Source organism: Lissotriton helveticus, chromosome 4_1, assembly GCF_964261635.1.
Source record: "Lissotriton helveticus chromosome 4_1, aLisHel1.1, whole genome shotgun sequence".
NCBI lineage: Eukaryota > Metazoa > Chordata > Amphibia > Caudata > Salamandridae > Lissotriton > Lissotriton helveticus.
Window position 1 is genome coordinate 1,216,657,577 of NC_136063.1, and position 27,197 is coordinate 1,216,684,773.

A 27,197-nucleotide genomic window follows, 5' to 3' on the forward strand; every position below is an offset into this window, starting at 1 on the left:
AGGAACAGGAAAGGGAGATAGAGTTAGAGGAGTTACACAGAGCTCAATATGATAGTTGCAAAGATTTTGCCGAAACAAATCTTTAGAAATACTAACACAGTGAAATCGAACCAAATTAATTTTAGATAAATTTGTCAAATTTTGGGTGTGGTGTGGTGATTTGGAAATCACCAGATGAGGGAGTTGATGGAGCGAGATTCAGAAACATTTTCATTTCAACTCGTGAAGTCACACTTCTATAATTTAATTAATTATACTAATGATTTTGTGCTGTGTATATTAATTCAACCTAGTTTTAAAGTTGCATACACAAAAGACACGAGGGTTATTAACATGTGTGCTCATAAACGTGCATTATGTTGCATTTTCATTTATGTGGAAAATAATAAACTAATTAATCTTGTCTATTGTTATGTCTTAACTAATAGCAGCTGTTTTAAATAATGGCATGTGCTTATTTTGCTTTCCTTGTCTATGTAGTGTCTCTTTACTCTATACAGGTGCATAAAGAATTCTGCTGGATTAATTGAAGAATGGTAGATATAAATGCTGATTTATTTGTATGCTTCAGCTAGGTAATTTAGACTAATGGGTTAATCATTAGCTGTGGTGGATGGCAACAGAACAAACTGTATTTCTCGCATTAATTATTTTCTTGTGTTTGTTTATATGATAGTTTTCGGAAAATGATTTTTGGCCTAGTGTTTTCGTGTTTGCTAAAATTCTGCTCGGAGCAAGAGAGAGTCCATGATGAAAAAAAATGTTCTACTGCCTGAAACAATTTGTTGTGATGAGCTGACTGTTCCTCAGTCAAGCAAGGCCAAGGCCAGGAACCGGCAGAGGAGTGTGCGACAATTTCATATCCGAGGAAGCAAATGATTTTCTTTCGGTTAATGTTGCAAACTGGAGGAAGCCTCGTTGTTCGAAAACTAGAGACATTGGACTCTAAGAAAATGACAGAACTGATGTTTAAAGAATGTGGTGACACGATGGTCTGTCACTTGACAGCCAATGGGACTCCGACTTTAGCAGAAAATATACTTTTACTTAGATTAGTTTAGTGTAGAAATGTATAAAAACTCTTCCTCGTGGAAGAGAGGCTGGCTTCTCGCTGAACTTTGGATGGGTGTATCGTGCGGACGGATTACTCTTGGAGCGCGTAAGAAACCCAAAAAGACTTTTATTCATTATTCTTTATTATAGTAAGCGTAGTTAGAAATTTAGGATTATGATAATACCAAATGTCATTTGAATTTAATTAATTCATGTTACTGAATTTTCTTAAACCAACGTTACTTTTTACAAATATTCTAATAAAATTGTGCAAATAAAGATTGCAAATACATTTTCTAAACAAATAATAAATACATCTTTACTTTGGAAAACAAGCTGGTCTTGTTATTTCATGGGTTTAGGTTACCATTAGCAAGATCTTATCACCACAGTGGCTTAATTAATTTGTAGAGTTTTGTAAAATATGATGAATTCATTTACCGCGGTTGTATATAAAATGTATATAGTTTGTGAATAGGTTAATTAGGTCACATGATTCGGTTGGTCAAAATATGTCATGTTAGATTATGGGCCCTGTAATTGATTTATGATTCATAGTGAATATTGTGGAGTTAGGTAGCGTGGCTTATGATATATTTCCTATAGACCGCTGGATCATTAACACCTCTCTCCAGTGTAGGATTCTATTGTCTCCTTTCCTGGGAGTCATTAGCACATCCCCCCAGAAGGGCATCAATCTGTCTCGGGGACAGGCTCCTTGTGCAACTGTTCGGGACACAAGAGACTAAAGGCAACACAGTGGCAAAAGTTGCACACTGCAACCTGTTACATTAATTTCGACTTGAGAATCAAGTCAGGCTTCATGCAATGACTTGTTTGATGCCTTGGAGTTTCAACTTTGGTTGCACCTTTCAGGAGTCCGCACAGCTGAGGGGTCAGCGCGTAACCCTGTACTTATACTCGTCAAAGGGGCGGTCCAGCCTTTCCACAGTAAAAATGAAAAATGTCTGGATTTGTACTGCCAGAACACTTTAAAGTTCATGTTCTGCCCATGAAATATGCTGCATACCTCCTTCGGGCCCTGTAGGCCTGCCACTGGGGTGACTTACACATATTGCAGAGGGTGGTTTGGCTATGCCATTGCTTGAAATAGCAAAGTCAGGCTGACAGTTTAAAACTACTCGTCCTGTCTGCAAAGACAGACTGAAAGACTTGTTTTACCTGTGTCACACCCAGGGTGACACAACCATGTCTGCAGTCCCAGGGGTGACTCTCTAACTTACATGCCCTGAGTACCATATACTAGGGACTTACAGGTATGTTAGCCTATGCCAAATGTATATAGCAAATGTAACATACATTTTCGGTTCATAACACTGGTACTGAGGTCTGGTTATCAGACCTCATTGCATTCTCATAGTCGAGAAAACAGCAGCATCAGTTCAAAAACTTGGGGGTGGCGTTTCGATCCTTACAAAAGATTTGGGATCATTATCAGGACATTAACAATGCTAAGCCTGTATACATTTTGCCTAGATCGAGGACAGAGTGACTTGGAGGAGATTTGTTTCATGCGAAGACCGAGTAGAAGTCCAGGCCAAGTACAAGGAAGCCACGGCCACGATCTTTGCAGTTGGATGCTGGGTCAGAGTCGACCTAATAAAGGCTGTAACAGCTTAAAGGAGGCGTTTGAAATGTTCACTTCTTGAAATCAGAGTGGCCTATTGCAGTGGGCTGCTGTATATCAGGGCCGCCAAGCCAGTAACCTGTGAGCTGCGTCTGCGGTCTCTAGTGACAAGGAATGGGGTCGAGGCCAATCTGTGAACAAGCTCAGTTACAGCATGACTTGCCTTTCGGGATCGGATATGAAGGAGAGATACATTTCTTTCAACCCCTACATTGTTAATGTCCTGATGGTGATCCTATATCTTTTGTAAGAATCGAAACGCTGTCGACTTGTTGCACGCCATATACACCTCTTTATTTAATACTTATTATGTGTAATGGTGTCTCCACTGTAATTTGTTTGTCCTACCAAAATGTGTCTCATACAATTTACTCTGCCTGAGCCTTTTAGTTTCATTTTGTACGTCCTTCCCACTAAGTTGGATACAGGATTGTGATCCACTTTATTTATTTCTTACTGAATTTTGTGCATATTTAAGCAATTATATATTAAAAACACCTGTCCGGCTAGACAGCTGTAAAATATTGTACTGATTGGGTTTATATTTATTGTTTGCTCTCATTAATCCTTGTCTAGGGACCACTGTCTTTAGAAATAACAGAGGAAGACTGACCACCAACGTTACTGACACAGTAGGTTATGTTTGTGTGATGCATTTGTAAGATTTTAGAGGCACAAGAGGTGAGTTCTCAGAAGAACAGTGGGTCTGTTAGTATAGTAGGAGGGGACATAACCTGTATAATTGAGGGAGCATTCAGGAGGGCTGCTTGAGAGTCTGCTGGTAAGTGACAGTGTCATAATGTTCTAGGTCAGTGGTGCTTAACCTTTTGAGTTCTGTGGACTCGCACTTAATCATTATTGGAAACTGGGGAGTCCCACTGAATTATTATTAGAATCCAGGGACCCCCCTGGGTCATTAGTGGAATCAATTTGAAAACTTGAACCACTAAACAATACATGCACAATACAGGCACATGCATTCATTGAAAAAACACACAAATAAACACATGTTTTATTTAATTCACAAATTTAAAAAAAGACAATAATAATAATAGTTTTATTGGGAAGGCCAGAGCTTTTCTAAATTCAATTGAGGCCAATTGTGCATGCTATATTCTGTTTGATACACCGGCACTGCTCCCACTAATCAATCTGAGGAAACTAATTTTCAGCCTCCAATTTGAAATTCCTTTACATCTACAGAACGTTTTAAAATGTTCAGTTTTACATTTTGCTTCATTATTTATATACACATTAGGAATCTGTGAGAAGTTGGCCTGATGTATGATGTCTCCAATTCCTGGGGCACCTTATATCAGTCCAAACAATCCCTTATGGTGGTGGTTGTAAGTCAACCTTATAGACAAGCTATCCTAGAGGTAGCATGGACTAAGCAGCCTAAAGGCTTAACTCAAGAGGACATTTGAAGCCAGCTGTATTACCATATGCAATCCTGTAATATCAAATGAAAGGACACCACACAAGTTATATTTTATAAAAATATATGTATTTATTCTCAGAATAATCCACAATACTCTTTATGAGTAATGAAGCACAAGCGTTTAAACAAAAGCACAGTATAACAAATACAAGTTGCACAGTTATGGATGAGGCCGGTGGCCACTCAAACCATATATCAAAAAAGTGGTATAACAATCACTAATCGATCAGGGATAAGGCCTAGGGCCTTGGGAATCGCTGGGACTACACTGGACTAACAGCAGTTAGGACGGGAGTAGCCCGCGGGATTCGGGTGCAGTGCAGAAGGCACACGCATGCACCAATGCAAAGTCAATGGTGCGTAAAAGTTATCGAGTTACAGTTTTAAGAGTCTTCCGACTGGACTAGAAGGACAAAACTTTACACTTAGACACTAGAGGTGTAAACCACTACAGGAGCACCGGCGTTCAAGAGTTACCTCACCCACAGGAAGCGGGTGCACAGGTGCAAAGATGTGTCGGGTTTCGTCACGAAGATCTATGGTGCCTGGAGATGAAGATGCTGCAGGCGTCCAGAAGAGAAGTGTCCGGTGTGATCCAAGGGTGGATCGAAGATGTAGAGTACCTGAAAGCAGAGGGGACAGAGTCTGGGTCACTAGCCAGTGACCAGGAAGGAACCAGGAAGGAACCAGGCAATGTCGGGCACAATCAGGTGCTTGTCGTGAAGCTTGTCTCCGCTGCCACGTGGTCTCTGGGGCACCGAGGATGTCCTGGATGAATCACGAGCTGTCCCACAAAGGTTCTCGCTGTCGGCGGTGTCGGCTTCATGATCGGAGTCAACAGGCCAGTCTGGAGCAACCAGACTAGCAGAGCAAATTCAAAGGTTCGTCGGTACTGGGGCCACTAACCAACGGGCAAGCGACCGGACCAACGCGTCGAGCAGGAAAATGCAAAAGGGCCCCACTCAGCACTCGAGGAGTGTGGAGGGGTGAGCTTCGGTGCAAAAGCTGCTCGGGGCTGGAGCTTCTCAAACTCCAATGCACAGCTTCGAGGGAGCCTCGGATGCTGCACGGTCAGCACTTCGTAGTTTTTCCAAGATGACCGGCCCCACGCTTCAGGTCGCATCCCGGGTCTCAGCTCTGCAGGGACTGTGGATCAGGCTGTTAGAAGGCAGGCATGCTGGGTCTTGTCGATCTCTGTCGCTCGAGTTCCGGCGGGAACTGCAACAAAGCAAACGGCGAGGTGCTGGATGGTGCCTGTTTGCACAGGGTGGTCACTCCTTGACCACAAGGGAGATTCTTCAGTCTTCCACGTCGAGTGGGATGCTGAAGGGTCCAGAGTTTCGTTTCATAAGTTTCAGTCAGGATAATCTGATGTGCATCTGCACAGCTCCTACTTTTATGTCAAATCAAGGGGCTGGATTACCTGCTAGGTCCCTCCTATGGGTGGGACCCAGGAAGGGGGTGGTTACACCCCTTTCCCTTTGTCCAGTTTCGCGCCAGGACTGGATTTTGCCTGGGACACCTTGTGCGCCCCAGGCAGTGTCTAGTTTCTTTCAACCCTCCCTGCTACAATCCACTATCTCCTGTCTGGGGTGGTGTGACACCTCCCTGTGACAGGAAACCCCTTTGTCCAGGCCTCCCCTGCCAAGTTTCGGTCAGCAGCAGGAGGTCAGATATGTGTCTGTGGCAGCAGCGTCCATTTTGTGATGCTGAGGCTCTGGTTAGGATTAACCGCGTTTTAAGTAAAGTAACATGTCTTCTCCCTCTAGAAGGGTGGAATGCTACCCCCGTTGCCAGAACTGGTGAGGGGGTAGTATTCCAAAGTGTATGACACCAAACACGACATGTTTTTATAAAGCCAAACCAAAGTTAGCATTAACCGCGAGGATTATAATGCACTTAAGAGTATATGGTATGGCAGTATCACTGGAACAGCAGTAAGGAAATGGTTTGAACACTGCAGACAGGCTCAGCTCATGCTAGAGCACCATCTCACATAAAACCAAGCACTCTGCCTCCAGGATTGTAAAGGCCTGCCATAGGAGTGACTTATAGGTGCATATGTGTCCAGATGTAGGTTTAGACATAGGTATACTATATCTAAGCAAGGGGTGAGTACACCACCTTGCCCCAGCTGTGTGAACAGCCAGTTGTGTCGATTTGAGTACCAGCCAGGGGTGGCAAAAGATATGCTGCAGCCCCTGGTGGCCTTGGATGCACCTATGCCCTGGGCACCTATAGTGCACTGTACAGGGGCTGATAAGGTGTCCAGTACCAAATTGGTGATGTACCTATAGTACATGGAGTCCATTTAAAGAGAGAGCTGATAGCCTGGGGCCCTGATTAGCAGGATCCCAGGCCAACTAAGTCGAAAACCAGCTAAACACAAGGCAAAAAATCTGGGGTAACCATAGTCAGGTATCCACCTTCCTACAGAATCTCTTAATGTTATTTAATATTTTAAGTTGTCGTGGACCCCTCTAAGTAGGTTTCGTAGGCTGGTCCCTGTACCACAGATTAAGACCCACTGTTCTAGGACATGAGTGTCTAAGGAACAGTTGAGTGAGCATGTGCCATAGAGAGGCTAAGTATTTGAAACCCCAGTTAAGGGTCAGAAAGGAATGTTGTCTTCCTTGAGGTCTCTGGCAGAGGAGACATTCAGGGACACAGTGGCTGGCTAATAGACACCAAATCAAATACAGAGTGTGTCTGAATTCGAATTCAGAGATTTTTTTGAAGAACATCCGGACTGGTATGCATACTACGCATAAATAATTTTTTTCAGAAAGTTTGTCTCACAACTAATTCTCATACAATCTGTGGTGTAACAAATGTATTCCATCTCTACAGTGTTGGTAGGACAATACAACGCAGTGCTCAGGTGTTTATGCTGGGCAGAGTACAATGTATTCACCGACTGTACATAGACAAGCACGTAAAGCAATGAGGTAGCAATTGAGGTGCAGAAAGGCAATATTTGTTTTTTGTATTATTTAGAACATTTCAATTGTCCAAAAGATTCAGTTGCTCACTTGTTAAGTCAATCAACGATGGGCATTTCAGTGGTTAAAAATCTAGGGGTCATCATTAGGAAATCACTGAGCTTGTCTGCAAAATGTGTAAAACTTCCCCAAAAAAAGGATATGCGGGTCACAAGGATCCAAACCAATTGAAACCCCAAATGAAAGTTTATAGGATTCTCTATATTCCAGGGCATATAACCCAGTTAGGTTGAGTTTGCACAAACAATTGAGTTAATTGTAATTCAAAATCTAAATTCTGCTATCTAGGTGCATTTCTGGCCTTAATGGTAATTTTATTTTTCATGTTTACAATTCCTATCTCTTTCACATGAAAGAGCACCACACCAAGGATGTAAGTGGTTTGTGGGAAGGGTGTATGGTGTTACCAGGTAGTATTAGGGATAAAGTACCTCCAGCCATACTTTATAAAGATTGGGAAAGTCACCTTGGTGTTCTATGACCTCATAAAAAATGTAGTCTTCAGCCTCATTCCTCTATGTGGTCACGGAACTCCTGTGTGACTTGCAATGTCTTTTTAATGTGTAGCAGGGGGTGCTTTATCTCATATATTACCATACATTTATAATAGCTCCTACCTGCTTCAGCTTGTGGTTCATGCCCAGGCTCCAACTGCTGTGGCTTCATGGCCCAGTGTAGCTGTTTACAGAACTCCTGTCGATCATCCACATGAATGTAGTCATATACATTTTGGTGCATCACATCCGTCTGCAATTGAGAAAAAGAGCAGATTTAGAATCAGTTCCAATAAAAACATGTTTGCTTCTGATGTCCTGCAACGGTGATGAAGAAATAGAATTCTAATCACATATGGCGCAGTTCAACAATAGACATTCCATTATTCCTTGAAAACATCCTGAAAATGGGATGCTAGATATCTGACTTGATTTTATGTGAATTGTTTTTGTTTACAAATGATTGGGTTCAGGAATTGCACATCAAAGTGAGCAAAGAGCTGGAAAACAAAAACAAAAAGGTTACATGCAGAGAATCCCTTCTCTCAGTGTGAATTATGCTGAGATATCTGAAGATTATAAAGCAACAAGGTGAGTAAAATGCCTCGCACAATATCAACTTATAATTTTCACGCCACATCTGAGGTCCGATGTATAAAGCATTTTTGTGGTCGCAAATGGCCAACTAAACAAGACTAATTTGCTACTGGAAAAATAATTTTCAAAATGTACAAAATGCAAACCATGATTCAGTAACTTGTAACCGAATAACATTTTGTATTTGCGATTCAGTATTTGGAAGGGGTATGTTTAGGGCGTCCCTTCCAAATACCGAATCAGTATGATATGTATTACTGTTTGGCAACCAAATTCCAGTCGCAAAACAGTAATACTTTACCACGAGTTTAAAATTGGGGGTAACCCATTCACAAAGGGGAAGGGGTCTCCAAGGGACCCCTTCCTGTTTGAGAATGTAAATAATATTTTTTAAGAGTCCTACGTACCACTGCCTACTCTTAAAAATTAAATTTCAAGGTTTAATTTTTTCTTGTGAATTGCATCCCGTTTTCCTTTAAGGAAAACAGGCTACATAAAAAAAAAGTTTGCTTTATTAAAACGCAATCACAGACATGGTGGTCTACTGACTTCAGCCGGCTTCGATCCCTGTGATGGTTCTCGCAGACTGCAACCTACCTCATGAATTGTCATGAGGTAGGTCGATTTATGATGCACAAGGAATCCCTAAATGATACTCAAGGAGTTTCATACATTAGGAATACCAACAACCTAATTGCGATTTGGAGAGAATCGCAATTAGGAAATCAGTATTCCTAATGTTTGTCCATCTGGCCCCTGGTTCCCAGCATGTGTTGCTGTAGTCGAAATGCCCAACTGTACCTTGAAAGGGGACGGTAGAAATGTCATTATGTGATCACAAATATAATATTGACCATGGCTAGATAGCATCCCTTAAGGCACAGTTTACCACTCCATGAATATTAACCTGGAAACAGCTTGTGCCCAATAGTTTATTTGGGTGTCATAATCAATAGGAAGAATATGCTTATTAATCTTTTTACCCAGCAGATCAGAATCTGACTGAATGTCCAGTTGAAGACCTTTGGGTAAGAGAACCACTGTTTATAAATAATTGAGACAACCCCATAGGTAGCCCTTGTAGAAATGACAAGAAAGGCATCACTATGTGTTGACCTCTGCAATTTCAACATGATCGCAGATAATTTACTGCCACTTAATACATAGAAGTTGTCGATGTTACTGGGTAAAGTAGTAGTGTTTGGGACTTTGGCTCGCACTGCAGTGTACAAGCAGGTAGAATTGCACCCAGCATGATTGCGTTTTTCTTTTCTGAAGAATGCCTTTGGCTTAGTATCAACAGAGTCGGTGTAACTGTTCCAAGAAAAACTGCTTTTTCAAAGAATCCAAAATATATGCATCAAAATTAATGGCAAGAGGTGATCCACATAGACTTCCCTAAAGAAAGCATGATAGAACAAGAATAACTGTTGAAAATTAAGGATAAAAATCAGACACACAGTTGGTCTGCGTGACTACCTTTGGTACCGAATTCAGCAGAAAACAAATTATCTTGAAAAATTGGCATTTAAGAAACTCAGGGGCATATTTACAAGTGCCCTTTCGCCACAGGAACGTCACTTTTTGCGACGTTCCTGTGGCTATAGGGGCTTCGCCTTATTTACATGGCGGCGTTAAGCCACTTAACGCCGCCTTGGAAATAAGGCACCCTCTCACACTATACTTATTATAAAAGGGGCTGGCAATGGGTGTTGGGGGGGGGGGCGTTCCACTGAAACACCATTGATTTTGATGCTTCCCCGTATTTACAAGGGTGGCATAAATATGGGGCAGCGCCAAAATTAAGACCAGGGTAAACCTGGGCTTAACATGAGAAACTAGGAGAAATGCTTAATGGCTCCTCATTATTGCTGTTTCTATGCGTAGCGCATTGTGCAACACACATAAAAATAGCAAAAAGCCATGAATGATTGTTTATGTGTATGAAGGTGTCCCTTCCTGTACATAAACAATCATTAAAACAATGACAATTCGCAACTTCTATGTGTACTGCACAATGCAGCGCACACAGGAGTTTCAACTCCCCCTTTGTGATTGTTTATGAGCAGAAAGGGACACCTTCCTGCACATAAACAATTATTCCCCCCAGCGCAGGCACCCTTGCACTCTGGTGTAAGGGTGCCTGCGTTGGCGTTAGGTAGCTTAATTTAGATCCAGCGCTAAGGTAAAGGCAGGGGTGCACCGTATCTTTTTAAATACAGTGCATTCCTGTGTTTTTAGAATGGCGCAGCATGGCTCCGTCATTCTGTTGTACATATGCATCCTTGGATTAGTTTATTTCGGAAAAACTCATGTTTGCACTTAAGAGAGCGAAAAACCTGAAAGACAGACTAGTGAGAGCATACACTGAACCCAAGAAACAATCTCTCACGCAACTTTGGGCTCTGACTCCAGTAATTAGACACCATAGATGTGGAAATTGCATTGCATGCAACTGCACTGGTGCTGTCAAATCTTGTACGCTCAATAGTAGATAATGGACATTAAAACACTTCCCCGGAGGGGCGTGGCTAACCACCAGCCAAGATGGCCGCACTCTGAGAGAGCTCTGTGACTGACGAGCCCTCCTCTCGACATCCGCTCAACCATCCGTACCTTTAGCAGTTGCTGCACGGCAGGATTGTGGCCCCCTTGTCCACCGGTGCAGGCGGATTCTACCAGCGTCCTAATCCGAGGTTCCCCGGAGCAGCTACGTCGTGTGGAGGACTGCGGCCTGTTCTGGCGCCAAGAGCCGGGGTCTTGCGTGGAGACTAGACCCGAGGTGCCCCGCACTCTGAGCCGCCTGCCGCACCCTGCGTGCACTCCAAAACGACATCGGCAGACCAGACGCGCTCCCGCCCCGCCTATGGGACCTGCCAATGTCCCCGTGTGACCCCTGACCCCCACGCTGGTTCGGGGACTCGGCCGGGCTGTGGGCGGTGGCAGCTGCTGGCAGGAGGGACTAGGGAGAGAAGGAGCCTCATCGAGCCCCACCGCCACAACGCCGCACAGCGCGAAGGCCCCTCTCTCCAGCCGCGGTAGGCTCCAGCTCCGGAGACTCGCTGAGATTAAAGCGGCTCACACCCGCGCGGGTGTTTAATTGCCTGCCATAGCTCACGCATTTCGCGGGCCGCTTGCAAAGACAATCCGAGGCGGAACAGAACGACGGGAGCAGGGGTAAGAGTGGCCCCTAATACAACTCGGCTGGCCCACGCCGGCAGGTCGATCCCAGGGTCCCCGCTGGCCGTGGCGAGGCAGGGGTCTGGTTTCCAAGGCATCCACAGCGGCCCTCGATCGCCCCGGGTATTCACGACCACCGCAGCTCCGGTCTAGTTTGGGGACTGCAACTACAAGCAGGCAGAGACTGCGAGGAGACCACGCAACGAGGCAGACAGCACAGTAGCCCGCCAGGTCCACTTGGGGGCGCACTCCGCGGTGCACCCCAAACAATCTCTTGCACACCACAAGCGACGTCGGTGGCAATGAGTGGCAGGGGTACGAGGGGTCAGCAGACCTCGAAACTGGACAAGTACGCCTATAATAAGGACCCGCCGGACGCTGCGAGGGGAGACTCTGCTCAGACACCACCCAACTCCGGGGTAGAAGGAAACAACACGGAAAAGATCACTCTCCACGACGTCATGGCGGCCCTAAAGACAATGCAATCCTCAATGGGCACCATCTCAACGGACATCTCCCTGATTCGCGCTGACTTCGTTAAAATGTCTGACCGCCTGGAGTCGGTCGAGAAGACAACTACAGACCTTGTGGGAGACACGTCGGCCTTAAAGCGCAAAGTCCAACGGCTGGAAGACGACAATCTCATGCTCAAAGCAAAACTGGATGACCAGGAAGGCCGCTCGAGGCGAAATAATGTCCGCCTGATTGGCGTTCCAGAATCAGTACGCGGCCCGGCCCTGGACCTATACGTTGAGGACCTTGTCACTAAGCAGCTCCAACCCAAAGAACTCTCGAAGTATTTCTCGGTGGAACGTGCCCATCGAGTCCCTGGAGGTCAGCCAAAGCCCGGGGCCCCGCCTCGACCTATCCTGGCACGCATTTTCAAATTCAGGGACCGAGACGCCATTTTACAGGCAGCGCGCACTCGACCTCCTATCCAAATTGACAACTCGGAGATCCACTTCTACCCGGATTACACAGCGGCAGTGGCTCAACAACGCCGGAGCTTCACGGAGGTAAAGAAAGAACTGCATGCTCGAGAGCTCAAATACTCGATGATTTTCCCAGCGAACCTACGTGTAGAATCCGAAGGCAAAACGTGGTTCTTTGACACGCCACAAGCGACTAAGGAGTGGTTGGAGGGATGGAGACCGGCGAGAAACCCGAAGAACCGAAATCCGCAGCGCAACCCCGGAGAGAGGAGCACTCAACCTAACAACGACGCAGAATGAGTAGGGAACGTCACACTACAATCCCCGTCAGGGTCACCACAATCTCTCAACCTTTGATTTCCACGACAGACGTCAATCCCCTCACCAACCTGTTGGCGATTCCCGGATATCCAGTGAGATGGTGAGGCGGAGGGCCACTTACGGAGGGCCCAATATGGTGAAACTATGATTCAACGGGGCAAGACCCAAGCATGTAGGACTATACGGTTAAGACTAGCACTGCACGAGTATCTACAGAGAGGGGGGGGGAACGGCAACGGAGACAGAAGTCTCACCCCCACGAACAAATTTCATGTGTTGGGACTGTAAGCACTCTGTTCAGTTGGGGAGGTGGAAGGTTCATTGTCCGCCGGGCAGGGAGGCGGGGAGGGGGGTAGGGGTTGTTAATGTTTTCACCTTGTTTAGTTTTTGTTTTAATAGTCTCTTTTCAAAATGGTTGGCTACTTACAGACACACGCAACACATACACGGTTTCTTCCTCATGCACTTAGGCTCAATGGCCTGGCCGGAGCGACCACCCGGGAGCTCCCGGTCTCGATTCCTTCAACATGACGCCCACCCCACAGGCACACTGCTAGGCACACGGGAGTATGTTCTACACTCCCCCGCACCTCGGACCTCGGTCCGCATCCTGAATCCGATGACACTGACGCACCTGCTTACCGATGATCATGGCTGATCACGAGGTCTCTACACCGAGCCCCCAATCACAACCACTAGTTGCCCCCACGCTCACAGTACTATCGTGGAATGTCAATGGCCTAGGCCATAAGATTAAAAGGGGCCTGGTCCTCCAATATCTCAAGAGAAAGGCACCCACGTTAGCTCTGCTACAGGAAACACATCTAGTAGGGACTACCTCCAAGGCCCTTAATCGCTGGGGTTTCAAGATGGACGCACACGCTGAATTCTCGGCGGGTTCCCGTGGGGTTGGAATTCTGGCCCAAAAAAACGCCCCACTCCTCATTCAACGCACATGGGCAGATGACCAAGGGCGGTTTGCGGCGATCCATTGTCAATGGGAGGGACGACCATATAATATACTTTCAGTATACATTCCCCCCACGCTACACCAAGGGGCATTCCAAGACCTGGGTAAATTCCTGCTTGAACTCCCAGATGGCGAACTGATAATTGGAGGAGATTTCAATGCAGTATCAAATGCAGCAATTGATCGGCAACCTCCTCGTGGATCCACTACATCTGACCAACTGTTTACCGACTTCCTAGAAGCAATAGGATTGGTGGATATGTGGGGACTTAAACATCCCCATGACCGTCACTACACGTTTCACTCAGGGGCCCACAACAGTCTCTCTAGAATAGACTACATACTAACCCTGGCGATCCCCCCAGACAAGATCACGGCCCTTGAGCTCCTCCCCAGAGGGATATCAGACCACTCCTCAATGCACCTCACATACACGACACACCCCACCAGACGACGAAGAATATTTCCGATTTACCCCGGTTATCTTAAAAACAGGGCTATTTTGAAAGCACTAAAAACTTCCGCCACGCATTACTTTGAAGAAAACCCAGACTCAGTAGATTTGCCCTCAGTTCTATGGGAAGCATTCAAGGTAGTACTCAGAGGACAGGCTATTTCCACCATTACCAGGCACAAAAAAGAACAACGGGCGGCTGTGGAAGCACTGGAAACAGCAGTCCAAACAGCGGAATTGGCCCATGCCTCAGTTAACTCGGAAGACACAGAGCACACATTAACATTGGCGTCACGGGAATACAAAGCGTACGTAGAGGACATGACCAAGACAAAACTAACTGACACACTGCATAGGGTCTATGAGTTAGGTGACAAGACTGGTAAGATGCTCGCATGGATTGAACGTAAGGAAAGAGCCAATAGATGGATTGCCACATTAGAACGCATAGATGGCACACGCACGACCGCTCCCCCGGAAATTGTAGAAGAACTGGCCACATATTATGAGACCGTCTACACTGCACGGGGTGGGAAGACGGAGGAAGACTGCTCGCGGTACCTGCAGGACATACCCCTGCCCACATTACCGCAAGAGGATGCACAGAAACTTGAGGAAGTCTTTACAGGGGAAGAATTGGGGAAGGCAATAGCAGCACTACACACTGGGAAAGCGATGGGGCCCAACGGCCTACCAGTTGAACTCTACAAAACACTCTCACGCCAGTTGATCCCCTACATGCTCCCGATGTATAAAGACTGCCTGTCGAGAGGTGAACTCGCTGCCGACCAACGGCTGGCCACAATAGTCGTAGTGCACAAACCCGGCAAGCCACCTGACCAGCCATCTTCCTATAGGCGGATCTCCCTAATGAATGTGGAGGCTAATTCTGGCGCTAAGACTACAGCCCCACCTCACAGACCTGATACACCCGGACCAATCGGGCTTTATGCCTGGTAGGAATACCTCACTTAATCTGCGGCGCGTCAATGGAGTCCTACATCGTATTCCCATGCTACGGGAAGACGCGGCCATCCTCTCTCTTGACGCCACCATGGCCTTCGACCTGGTCGAATGGCCATTCCTATTTGCGGTCCTCAGAAAAATGGGCTTCGGCCCTAAATTTTGCAATTGGGTCAAACTTCTCTACACCGAACCGACGGCGCAGGTAGTAGCCAATGGCCACACTTCCCGCACATTTACACTGGGACGAGGAACGAGGCAGGGATGCCCTCTGTCCCCGCTCCTCTTCGCTCTTATTCTAGAATCCCTTGCGGTGCAGGTGCGAGTAGACTCCGTAATCAGAGGAATCACATGGGGGACTGGATGGGAAGATCGCATCTCCCTATACGCGGACGATGTCTTGATTTATTTGATGTCCCCCACCCAATCCCTGGCGGCTTTGATGGACCTACTCAGGGCCTACGGCGAGGTATCAGGTTACACAATTAATTGGACCAAATCACTTCTTTATGTCTTAAGAGGCAACACACCGACACTGCCCCCTGACTGCACCCTACAGACGGTCACCGGGGTATTCAAATACCTAGAAATTTATGTCACGCCACTGGAATCCTTATTCATGACAGAAAACTTGATGAAACCCCTACTGAGGCTAAAATCTCACGTCACACACTGGCGCTCATTACCGCTTACATTGCTGGGGAGGGCCGCATTATTTAAGATGCTATTGAGAGAGCGCCAAACAGAAGTAAAAATTGTAGGGGTGTATCATATGTACAAGTAGTTAACACCCGCATATATAGAGGACTTACTAATCGTGTTCAAACTGTAATGTAGGGTTGAGGACTAATGAATTCGGTATTAGAAATTCATGTAGAGCTAATGTTAAGAGTTTTGAAAATCAATAATGCCGCTCTAACATAGAAATGTCGTTTGACGTGAAGCCTTTCACTAATAAGAGGTGTATTAGTAAGATCACCATTGTGTATTTAGTTCTGCTTTATTAAAGTTCATAGTGTAGCTTTTACACGTTATATAGGTACTTGAAGTAGAAAAATGTATTTGCGTTAAAGATGGAGGCTTAAGAAACGAACGAGATGCTCACGTTAGGATGTTGGGCCTATAAATGTGCAGAGGCCCAGTTTATGGAAATTGTGTAGGCCTGATCGAAATTGTTTTGCTTAGCATCAAATCGTAGAAATGTTTTATGGAGAAAGCTGCTTTTAGCTAAAGTCAATTGCAACATTAAAGAATTTGTGAGCCGATTCACATGTATTCCTTTGCAGGTGCCGGATCAAGTAGACAGTAAAGTAGAAGGGCCCATTGTGTATGAGTGTTAGGATGCTAGACTCAGACATGGAGGAGTAGCCGAGGAATTCATGGAAGCAACTTGAAGCGAAGGAAAGCCTGGGACCCAAGGACGTCTTAAGGGACAAAGATGGAGATGTGCCATGATGGAAAATTCTGAAAACCAACATCTTCGAGAGGGGCGTACCTGAAGGCGTGTCGTCCGCATTGTGGGGTTTTGTATTAGGGACAGCACCCCGAGGGAGAAGGCAGAGCAGATGAGCTGAGGGACAAGAGGGAGCGGTTGGTTACCAGAAAGCTTAGCTATGACTGAGGAGACTCTAGACTAACAGAGAGAAAGTGAGTGAACTTCTTTGGAAGTCACCACTGCTGACACCTTTATTAGATTGGGCTATTGTTGAGTAGGGAAGTCACTTAGTATAGTGTAGGGACAGATTAACCTGAATTTATATCATTTTACCAATGCATACTAAAACTCAGGTTATAGCAATCCTTGTTAGCCTGATGATTCTTGAATTGATTCTTGTATTGTTCCTAAGCCGTCTGAGACTTTTCCGTAGGATTATGTTTGTATTAGTGCCTGTTTATCTCCTGAACCTTTTGCTGAGGTGTTTATACCTTCAGTTGTTTTTGGCTTTGTAATAAATCTTCAAACTTAGTCCTTAGTTGGTGGTTCTTTGGGGAAACAGTGGGAACCGTTGCAATTAATTGATTATTGGTGGATAGATTGCCTAATTCATTCCATGACAGGTAAAAAGGTCCAGTCGACCTGAGACGGGATTTCCAGAAAAATGGTAGGCAGACTTTAGAAGGAAAATCCCGCCCTTTCACTATCACTCCCTAGATTTCTTTACGCATTGCAAAACACACCCTTACTGGTCCCTCTCACCTATTTTAAGTCCATAGACACGGAAATCTCAACACTACTGTGGGATGGAAAGCCAGCCCGTATAGCACACTCCAAATTAATCCGGTCCTGGTATGACGGCGGGATCGCCCTGCCTAGTGTTAAATTGTATTACTGGGCGGCACAATTAATAGTGGTTAATCAATGGTTGCACGCCCCACAACTTGACCCAGCCTTCCGCCTTGAACGAACTGTGCTGCCACCTGACCGACTCATGCGGGCGCTATACACGAACAAACGACGCCACACCTTTACAGGCCCGACAGCCCACACGATCAAGATCTGGCATGTAGCACAGAGAGCCCTGGGATGTGAGGGAGTGCTCACGCTCGCCACGCCACTTTGGGCCACGCGGCGTCTGGGTACACTGGCAAACACAAAGGGTTTCCGGCAGTGGGACTTAATTGGGATATCCAAAATCGGGGATTTATGGAAAAGGGGTGAAGTAATCACTTTCCCAGCCCTTAAAGAAAAATACGGGATGGCAGACACCGAACACTATCGCTATGCGCAAATCAAGCATGCACTACAAGGGGCGATTCCGTCAGGCACACAACTGGTTGAATCCTCCCCCTGGAGGACAGACTCCTTACTGAATGTCTAGAGAAAAAAGCAATCTCCCTTACATATCGCAAGCTTATCAATAACATGCCTGACCCCACGGCTGTCCTTCGGAGCAAATGGGAAATAGAACTAGGGGACATAGAGGATGAGGACTGGCTGTACGCTCTGGCATCTGCCAGGGAGGCTTCCATCCCATCACGAGTCAAGTTAGTGCAATTGAAAATATTACACAGAATATACTACTCCCGCACACTCCTACACCGGCTGGGCCGCATCCAGAACCTATCTGCCTGCGCGGATGCGGCCTCCCGGGCACATTCTTCCATACTATATGGGACTGTCCCAGGATCCAATCATACTGGGGCCGTATACTCTCTGAAATATTGGCAGCAATTGGTGTTGAATTATTAAGAGAACCCAGATGTTGTTTATTAAATATTTGGTCGCCCACGGACATGAATCGAGGCCTGCAGACTTGGACATCTTTGGGTCTAGCCCTTGCTAAACGGAACATTGCCAGGAATTGGGGATCGGGTGTGGCACCCACATGCACTCAGTGGGGGAAAGATATGGACATAGCTATGTTGGCAGAAAAGGCGGTATATGTTCACCGAGGATGCCCCAAAAAATGGACTAGGATATGGGGGAAATGGAATTAATATAGGGGCCAGCTGTGCGACCCCCCACACGAAATGTCTGATATTGAAAGTAGCCCCTGAAGGGATTGCCCTGAAGTGCTAATGATACAATGACCCGGGGGTGGGGGGGGTTTGCCGAAGGGAGGGCCATGGACCCTATATAGCTATCAACGGGCATGATGGGGAAAGAACAAATGTAAATGACATAAATATATCCCTCTTCCTTTAGGTTGGGGTTTGGGAGCACCCATGGCCCGATGTGTTGATGTATCTCTAGCTGTGTCAAAGGACAACTGTAATCTGCCTGATGTATGAAACAGTGACGTAAATTGCAAAGAATATACGAATGTATCCTATATCTAAACCGAAATGTCAAGTGTTGTATGTAACATGTAAAAGCCAATAAAATATGTTTAAAATATATATATATATATTGGACCAAAAAAAAAAAAAAAACACTTCCCAAATTGTGCTTCTAAAATATTGCATACTGTATTGAGTGTCCTTGTAATTGGAAATATATTTAAAAAACCACACAGGAAGTATGATGCCAAATCTTACAGCATCAATCACGAATCAGGCGCAAAGTTTCAAATATAATGCTGGTTGAACATCCAAGAACGATGAATCATATTGCTGATATTGAATATGGCACTTTACAATGCACACGTTACACTGTGTGTCATTACAACGTATCTTTTACATCGCAAAATCCATTACAACGCATGTCATTACAGCGCATGTTGTTACAACGCATAATCCATTGCAACGCAACTACTATTCTAACTCCACCGGGGCGTTACTTTGGGTATTGCGCTGTAATGTATTATGCAATATAATGACATGCGTTGTTATGGATTTTGTGATGTAAAAAATGTGTTGTAATGACACGCGTTGTAACACGTGCGTTGTAAATGATGTTTCCTGCTGATATTAGGTGGTTTATACTGGATGTGGCTATGGGGTCAACAAGGAGGCATGATATGGACTGCATACTTACAATAAAAGAAAACAGATGGATTTGGGTCTGAATCAATGGCATAACAAAGGCCCACGCAGCCCCCACGGTGCGTGGGGGCCGCCGAGCTCCAGTGGGCCCCCACATCACAGTACCCACGCCTGACAACTCAGAGAGGGGCTCTCCATGTACTTTGCAGGCGGGCCCCCTCAAGTTTCATTACGCTACTGGTCTGAGCCAACAAACTGAATGACATATATAGGCCACATTGTGTAATCTATGAAAGCTAGACTATGGATTCCTCCCTAGCAAGTGTATCTTTGCCTTCTCTATTGTGTTTCCTGGATTCAGAGTAATACGAGTCAAGTCAGAAAAATATTTTGAGGTGGACAGTGCCCTTTTTTACCCCCGTTAACATAGCTGACACCAGTCTTTACGGGATGAATTGTGCGTTACATATAATAAAAATCACAGAGATATTATATTGTAAGATTGTAGGTAAATGTAGTGTTTGTAAACCTGTTTGAGTTTTGTGAATATACACCATCTCTATGGAAATAATTGCAATACTTCAACACTTCATTAATCCCACAGAGCTGCTGGTGCATCATTATAACCTGTCTCCTTTTCATTTAAGGTTCAATAACGCGAGTTAAAGATGTATATAGCCATACACACTAGTTTATGGCTGACACTCCGGGTTTTTCACAATATACTGTTCACGATTTTCCATTGCGGAGCCCTTTTTTATTTGTAGATCTTATAATTTCTAATATTTTCTATGACCAATTACTGCCTATTAGATCCTAAGCGTTGTTGCAATTTTAAACCATGAACACATTGCAAATTGCTTTTGGTGTCTACTGGGTCTGTTGAGTGGGTCTCTTAGAAGACCCATGGTTCATTCTCTCGTGTATAAAACATTTTCTTATTGTGCTAAAAAAAATTATCTAATGAATTAATTATTTATAACTGTTTATCCTTTGAATGAGCCTCTTTGTCATTTACATATTATAAAAAATTACAAATAATAAAATCAAATTGTGTAAACAAAATGTCTCGTGAAATACCTACATGTGATCCTCTGATTGCATACTTTGGTTACCATTTACTGTAAATAATATTTTTTTTTATGGTGAATAATACTTTCACGGGGCATAGTGTGCTTATATTAGTATCAGCAGCTGCCATTTACAGACATATTTGTAAAACCAATGTGTATACATTGGTTAGCGTCTATACATATGTACATATTTTGTTCAATAGATGGAATTATTTCTTGAATTTTCTTGTATCTTGTATCTCCAACACTACTATTTTAATCCCTTTAACAATTCTACCAAACAACGCAATGCACTCCATCTTGTTTTCTTATCACGTGGGGCACTTCTTACAAATTTTGTTATTAACTCAGTTCGATTGTTTCTTTCCTATAACAATATTGGGCAGATTTACTAACACTTTTCACCGGTTTACGTCACAAAAGTGATGCAAACCGGCACAAAGTTTTGTTTTAGGATTCACGTTGCAGTGCAAATCCTCATTTGCATTGAAAAGTAGCCTTAAAGTAACACAAAGTAGTGCTTTGGGCTATTTTCCTTTAAGGGGGCATTCAATAGGTGTTACATGGGAATCCGCGTGAAACCACCCATGGATTTTGACACAAACCCATACCTACTAAAAAGGTTAGACGGCTCTCTGTGCCTCCTTGAGGCAGGCATACATTTTGAGAAAAGTTTTCTTTTCTCAAAATTATTTCTACTTTTCAAGTGTGCTGCACTGTACTTCCCACATACAAAATGGCAAAGGTGTTAAACTATTTTAAAGCACAGTATTTTGTACTGAAGGGGTACCCTTCCAGGACAAAACGTATGCCTGACGTCACACTCACACCTTTGCCCTATGGTGCATTGGTGTGTGCTCTGGCACATGGGAGCCCACAGGGTGCCAGAGAAAGGGAGAGAGAAATAGCACCATATCTTACCAGATATGGCGCGAATGTGCTCCCTCTCTTTTGTGCAAATCTTGTTGCTGCATTGCGTGAATACTTAGTAAACCTGCCATATCTTTTACGATGTTAACTCTATGTCATAACGACTACTTCTGTTTCTGATTCTTTGTAATGCGCTCTAATCTCCCACAGCATACTATTTTGCGCTATAAAAAATCCATTAATAACAAATACAATAAATAGCAATTCCCACTTCTGCCGTTCCTTATTCTATTATCCTGATGCTAAATAAGGAAGGTTTCGGCGTTCATGCCTTGACTCCGACGGTTTCAGCCTAGGTCTCCGAGGGATCCCACACATTGCACCAGCTGTCTGGATTGTCAGAAGGATTCTGCCATTTCTGTCTCTCATTTCTTCAGGCAGGGGTTCATCACAAGCTCAAGGCAGCAGCTGCCTGGCTCTCAGGCCGTGAGCTTAGTGGATTATAGGCATTCGTCCTGGCGCCCAAGATGTTTGTTTCACTTTTGGGATAATAGGCAAGAACATCATAAATAAAACCCTGGCTTCTAGTTTCTGTCTGGAGCAGTCACCTGAAAACGTCTCCCTGTGCTTTCAGCAGTATTCAGTCATTAACAAGTGATGCTTTACCTTAACACCTTGGCTGCGCCGCCGATTTTGCGGAAGTGCGGCACTTCCGCAAAACGGGCGGGGCCGCGTCGGCCATTGGCCGACGGCAGCACCAGCGAGGTAGCGTTGCCGTCGGCCAACGGCAGCATGGAAGGGGTTAACAGCGAACAAGATTCACTCCTTTGTGTTGTCTTGTCTCACATCCAGCCTTGGTAGGGGGGGAGGGGGAGGGGGAGCCGGTGTGTGTGTGTGCTGTGGTATAATGAAGTCCAGTAGTCCAGGGTAGATTAAAGTAAGATGTTTATTTAAGTAGATAACATGATGAGCCCCACCAGGAGCAGCTTTCCTGCTGCTCAGCCCATTCTCCAACTGACCCTCTCACTCATCCAACATTCCACAGCATCACCACACACCAACATTCCACAACCCCAGTCACGCTGGCTGAGGAGCAGGTATAACAGTGTATCACTTTGCTAGGGTGACCAGATTTTGAGAACCAAAAACCCGGTACGTACACGCCAGAAACAAAAGTAGGCCTAAAGCCTTTAGTATTACCTCAATATCTGGCCTGTCCAGGTTTTTGTGTAGCCTTGTGTGTGTGTTGTGTGTGTGTGTGTGTATAAAGCCCTTGGTCAAGTTTGTATAACCAAGATGTCAATACACGTTGTAACTGCACGATTACAGATAAATAGATGGTCACATTATAAGTGTAAAATGCCAGGCTAATAGATACATGTCCCTTTATACAGTAAATGAATTGTTGAATGAGTACATAAATACATGAAAATTAAGTGTTATCCAAATCACACACGTGAATATATATATGAGAACAGCAATTTGTTGTTACTGTATGAGAAACATTACTATACACACATATATAAATGTTGAGGTTACATGGTAAATGCACTTTCTATATTGTTTTGAGTGCACTTAATTTCATTAATCATATTAGATCACACAAATACATAAGGCCCTAAGTAAATGTATATGTGGCCTAATCAATCGTAAAATGGTGGACCCAAATTTACACTGCTCCAGTTACCCCTCTGATGGTGTATCAAGCCATCACAGATCACAATCTGATCTTATCAGATGGAAAAACTAAAAACTAGTGTTCTTGAGCATTTTCTGTCTTGAATCCTCCAGAGTTTCATATCATCATGGTATCTACTCTGACTCTCCTCAAACTCTACATCTGCTCTCTTCCTTTTCACTTCTGTCTAGCTTGTAAATACTTATAGCCCTTAAAGATATTGAAAAGAAATATCACACAGAGCAATTCTCGAAAGGGGTTTCAAAATGACGCCCAATATTCCACTTCCCAGGTTTCCAAGTCACTTGCCTACAGCAGAAATGTATTCATAATAGCTCCCAAGCTCCTGGTACTTTCAATTCCTTCAAATCCTTTGTCAACCCAGAAATATACTGGATATATTTCTCCAAATCCTGAATTTTGCCAGGAACTTTGAGCATCCTACAGACTCCACCCTCTTTTGTGAGTAAAAGGTCTAATGCAAGTCGGATCTATCAAACCACTAACCTTATCACAATCATCTCAGTATTTACAAGCAAAAGAATTTGCGGTGCTGGTAGCTAACTTGTCCCCTAAACCCATAGGCAGCTTTCTAATCTTCAGATCATTCAGAATCACACCTTATGATGGCACTAAAAAAAATCACTCACTGCTTCTGCTACTCTAACACCTCACTTTGCCCTGTGTTTGTCCCACACCGGATGATCAAAATGTTCTATATGGTACATTTTTGGGAAAACTATACCAAGATACCAAGATAGCATATACCATGCCATCCATGGGGCAAAATACTCACGTTGTCCAAAAATAAAATACACTCCAGGAATCACAGTATCTTATCCCTATAGATAAGGATCATTCTTTACTCTCACCTCGAAAACATGTCCACAATCACTCTCTCCTACAAATATTAGATCAATAGAACTCTGGTCAACATGTATACACAGCTTCCCCTTATGCTGCCAATCTAATGTTAAAGCATGAAAATGTCCTTGTAGGAGATGTTTGATATCTTCACTTTACCACCCAGTATGTCTCTTAGGATCTGTATCAGCTCCAGGTCTGGAATCTAGATCTCTCCTTCTGTCTTCTACTAAGTTCAGAAATGTATTTTCCACATCTGACATTGAATGAGTCAAATTATGCCTATGCTTATATACAGTATCTAATGTTATGTTATGTTATGTTATTGTGATTTTTATAGCGCACAGCTGCTCCAGCAAAGGGGCGTCCCTGCGCTTTTAACTGGCAGAAGGAAAATATCAATACATAGCTAAACAGAAAGCAGAAAGGAATAGCCCAAGGGCGCTCTTATGGGCCAGGAGGGAAGAGGAATGTTTTGATGACCCTTCTGAAAGCAGACAAGTCCTCTAGGGCACGGATATGAGCTGATAGTGAGTTCCAGAGCTTGGCCGCGAGGTAACAGAAAGACCGACCTCCGGCGCGAGAACGTTTGAACCGTGGAACTATGGCCAGATTTTGACCCAATGACCTCAAAGAGCGGGAAGGAACATATGTGGTGAGAAGATGCGCCAAGATCTGGGGGGAAGACAGCTTGAGAATTTTAAAAGAAAGACAAAGAGTCTTAAACTCGATCCTTTGAGCCATGGGGAGCCAATGGAGCTTGTACATGGTTCCTTTCGCCGAGCAGAACCTAGGTAAGCCCACCAGGGCTCTGGCCGCAGCGTTCTGAACATGTTGCATCCGGATGACTTCTGCCTGATTGGCCCCCAACAAGAGTGAACTCGCATAATCTAATTGCGAGAGTATAGTAGCCTGGATTATCAACTGTCTGGTCGGGGCATCAAAAAATTTCAAGACTGGCCTAAGCTCACGCAGTATACCGAAACAGGTAGCAGCTACTTTTTTGGTGTGTCCGCAAAAGCTAAGGGCGGGATCTAACCAGACACCTTAATTTTTCACCTCAGATACCGGGATGGGAGTTGGACCTAGCTCTGAGGGCCACCACTGATCGCCCCAGAGGCTGCTGTGTTTGGCCACGATTAGAACCTCTGTTTTCTTTGCATTAAGCTGAAAGCAGTTCGCCGTCATCCAGCCAGCCACTCCTGTCAGGCCATCCCTGAACCTAGAGGCCCCGGAGACGGCATCCCAACTGAGGGCCACCGCCAGCTGCGTGTCGTCAGCATAGGATACCATATTCAGGCCCCACTGCTTGGCGACCGCAGCCAGCGGCTGCACATACAGGTTACACAGCGTGGGGCTAAGTGCCGACCCCTGAGGTACTCCCTGCTCAAAGGAAAAGGGCTTGGACTCAAATGGGGGTATAGCGACCCGGAATGTGCGATCTGCTAGGAATGACCGAACCCAATCCAATGCCCTCCCAGAGACACCTGCTTCTCCCAGACGACGCAGCATGTGTGAAACCGTGTCAAAGGCGGCACTGAGGTCAAGTAACAGCAGTGCCGCAGTCTGACCGGAATCCCACACGGAACGCAGATGTTCCGTCATAGCAAGGAGAGCTGTCTCGGTGCTATGACCTGCCCGAAACCCATTCTGACAAGGGTCAAGGATATTGGCGGTTTGGAGGTGTTTAGACAGGGTCTCATTCACATGAGCCTCAGCGACCTTAGCGGCCCATGGGAGAAGAGAAATTGGGCGATAATTCTCCAATTTAAGCGGGTCCAGCGCAGGTTTCTTCAAGATAGGCGTGACATAGGCTTGTTTCCGTTTGGTGGGTACTATGCCAGAAGAGAACGAGAGATTGATAAGGTCGCGGACAGGGGGAAGGCACACAGCAGCCGACTCTCTCAACTGCACAGGTCTAAGCGGATCCGCCGGAGACCCAGATTTACCTTTCGCCGCCAGCCTGTCCAACTCCACCTCAGAAATGCCAGGAAGTACCGCTAGAACCACATTAGTGATAGAGTTGGGCCTCTGGTCCTCACTCTGGAGGACGGCGCTAGGGAAGGAGCGATAGATGGTCTGCACCTTTTCCAGGAAAAAGGTAGCAAGTTCTTCACAGTGAGACTCAGAACAGATCTCAGCTACTGGGGCTCTTTTGGCAGTCAAGTCTTTAAGGACTTTAAAGATGAGCTTGGTGGGATTAGAGCTACGTTTGAACTCTTGGGAGTAATAGGCCGCACAAGCCTTACAGATGGCTCTGTGGTATGTTTTAACTTTGGCTAGGTATAGAGTTTTTTTCTCAGTCTCGTAGATTTTACGGCAAACTCTTTCTGCTTGTTTACATGATTTTTTTAAGAGCGATAAGGCGCTATCAAACCAGGGGCTTGGTTTGAGTAAGCGGCATTTACTCCATGTTGCAGGGACCAAGAGGTCAAGGGCCCGGGAGACCCAGTCACAGAAAATATCATAGCCAAATTCAACGTCATTGAAAGGGCCAGGCGGATGTTCGCCGAGCAGCCGATGGAAGTCCTCAAGTTTTAGCTTCTTCCATGGGCGTTTGAGAATGACCCTGTCTATGGTAATGAAAGGGGGGGCTCTAATAGCAAGATGAAATTCCACTAGGTGATGGTCGGACCATGCCATCGGGGTTGGCGGTGGGGTCGTAACCCTGGACAGATTAGTAAATATAGGGTCCAGGGTATGTCCACCCTCATGCGTGGGGTGAGTAACTACCTGTCTTAGCTGCAATGCCTCTAGGTCTGCGAGAGTGCTACCAATAGCAGGAGAGTGGCAGAGTTCGAAATGGAGATTGAGGTCGCCAAAGACACTGAAGTTGGCAGACCCAACAGCCAGAGAGCTCACTATTTCTGGAAAAGCCTTTCTGAAAGTGACATCACTGCCAGGGGGTCTATAGATCAGAAGACCTGAGAAAGTAAAATGATTGTTGATTGAAATGGCGAACTGTGCGCTCTCACAACCAGCTATAGCTAATTTCTTCCAGACACAAGGGTAGCAGGATTTAACTATCGCTGCAATGCCCACACCCCTGGAATTGCGATTATGGGTGTAAATGGAATAGTCTGGAGGGAGCGCTAGGTTCATCAGAGTTCTTTAGAGACACAAAATATTTGCCTGCAATCTCTGCATCTTTGATTTGATTTAACATTTTCTAAAGCGTGCGAATGCCAAAGGGCGTCTTGCCGCTGGCTTATTATTACGTTCTACAACCTAAGTCCAGCATGTCTATAACACTGAAATAATGATAGCTATATAGATGCTGAAAACAAGCACG

At 45.1% G+C, this 27,197-nt stretch overlaps 1 protein-coding gene across 2 annotated transcripts in view; it reads right to left on the reverse strand.

The window, feature by feature from the left end:
• AHRR (aryl hydrocarbon receptor repressor) overlaps window positions 1–27,197 on the reverse strand; it is a 937,398-nt gene that overhangs the window by 163,388 nt on the left and 746,813 nt on the right. For both annotated transcript variants that reach the window (XM_078687795.1, XM_078687793.1), the window contains exon 6: window positions 7,762–7,891. In XM_078687795.1, coding sequence (XP_078543921.1) covers window positions 7,762–7,891 — 130 coding nt within the window. The remainder of the gene's footprint in view (window positions 1–7,761; window positions 7,892–27,197) is intronic.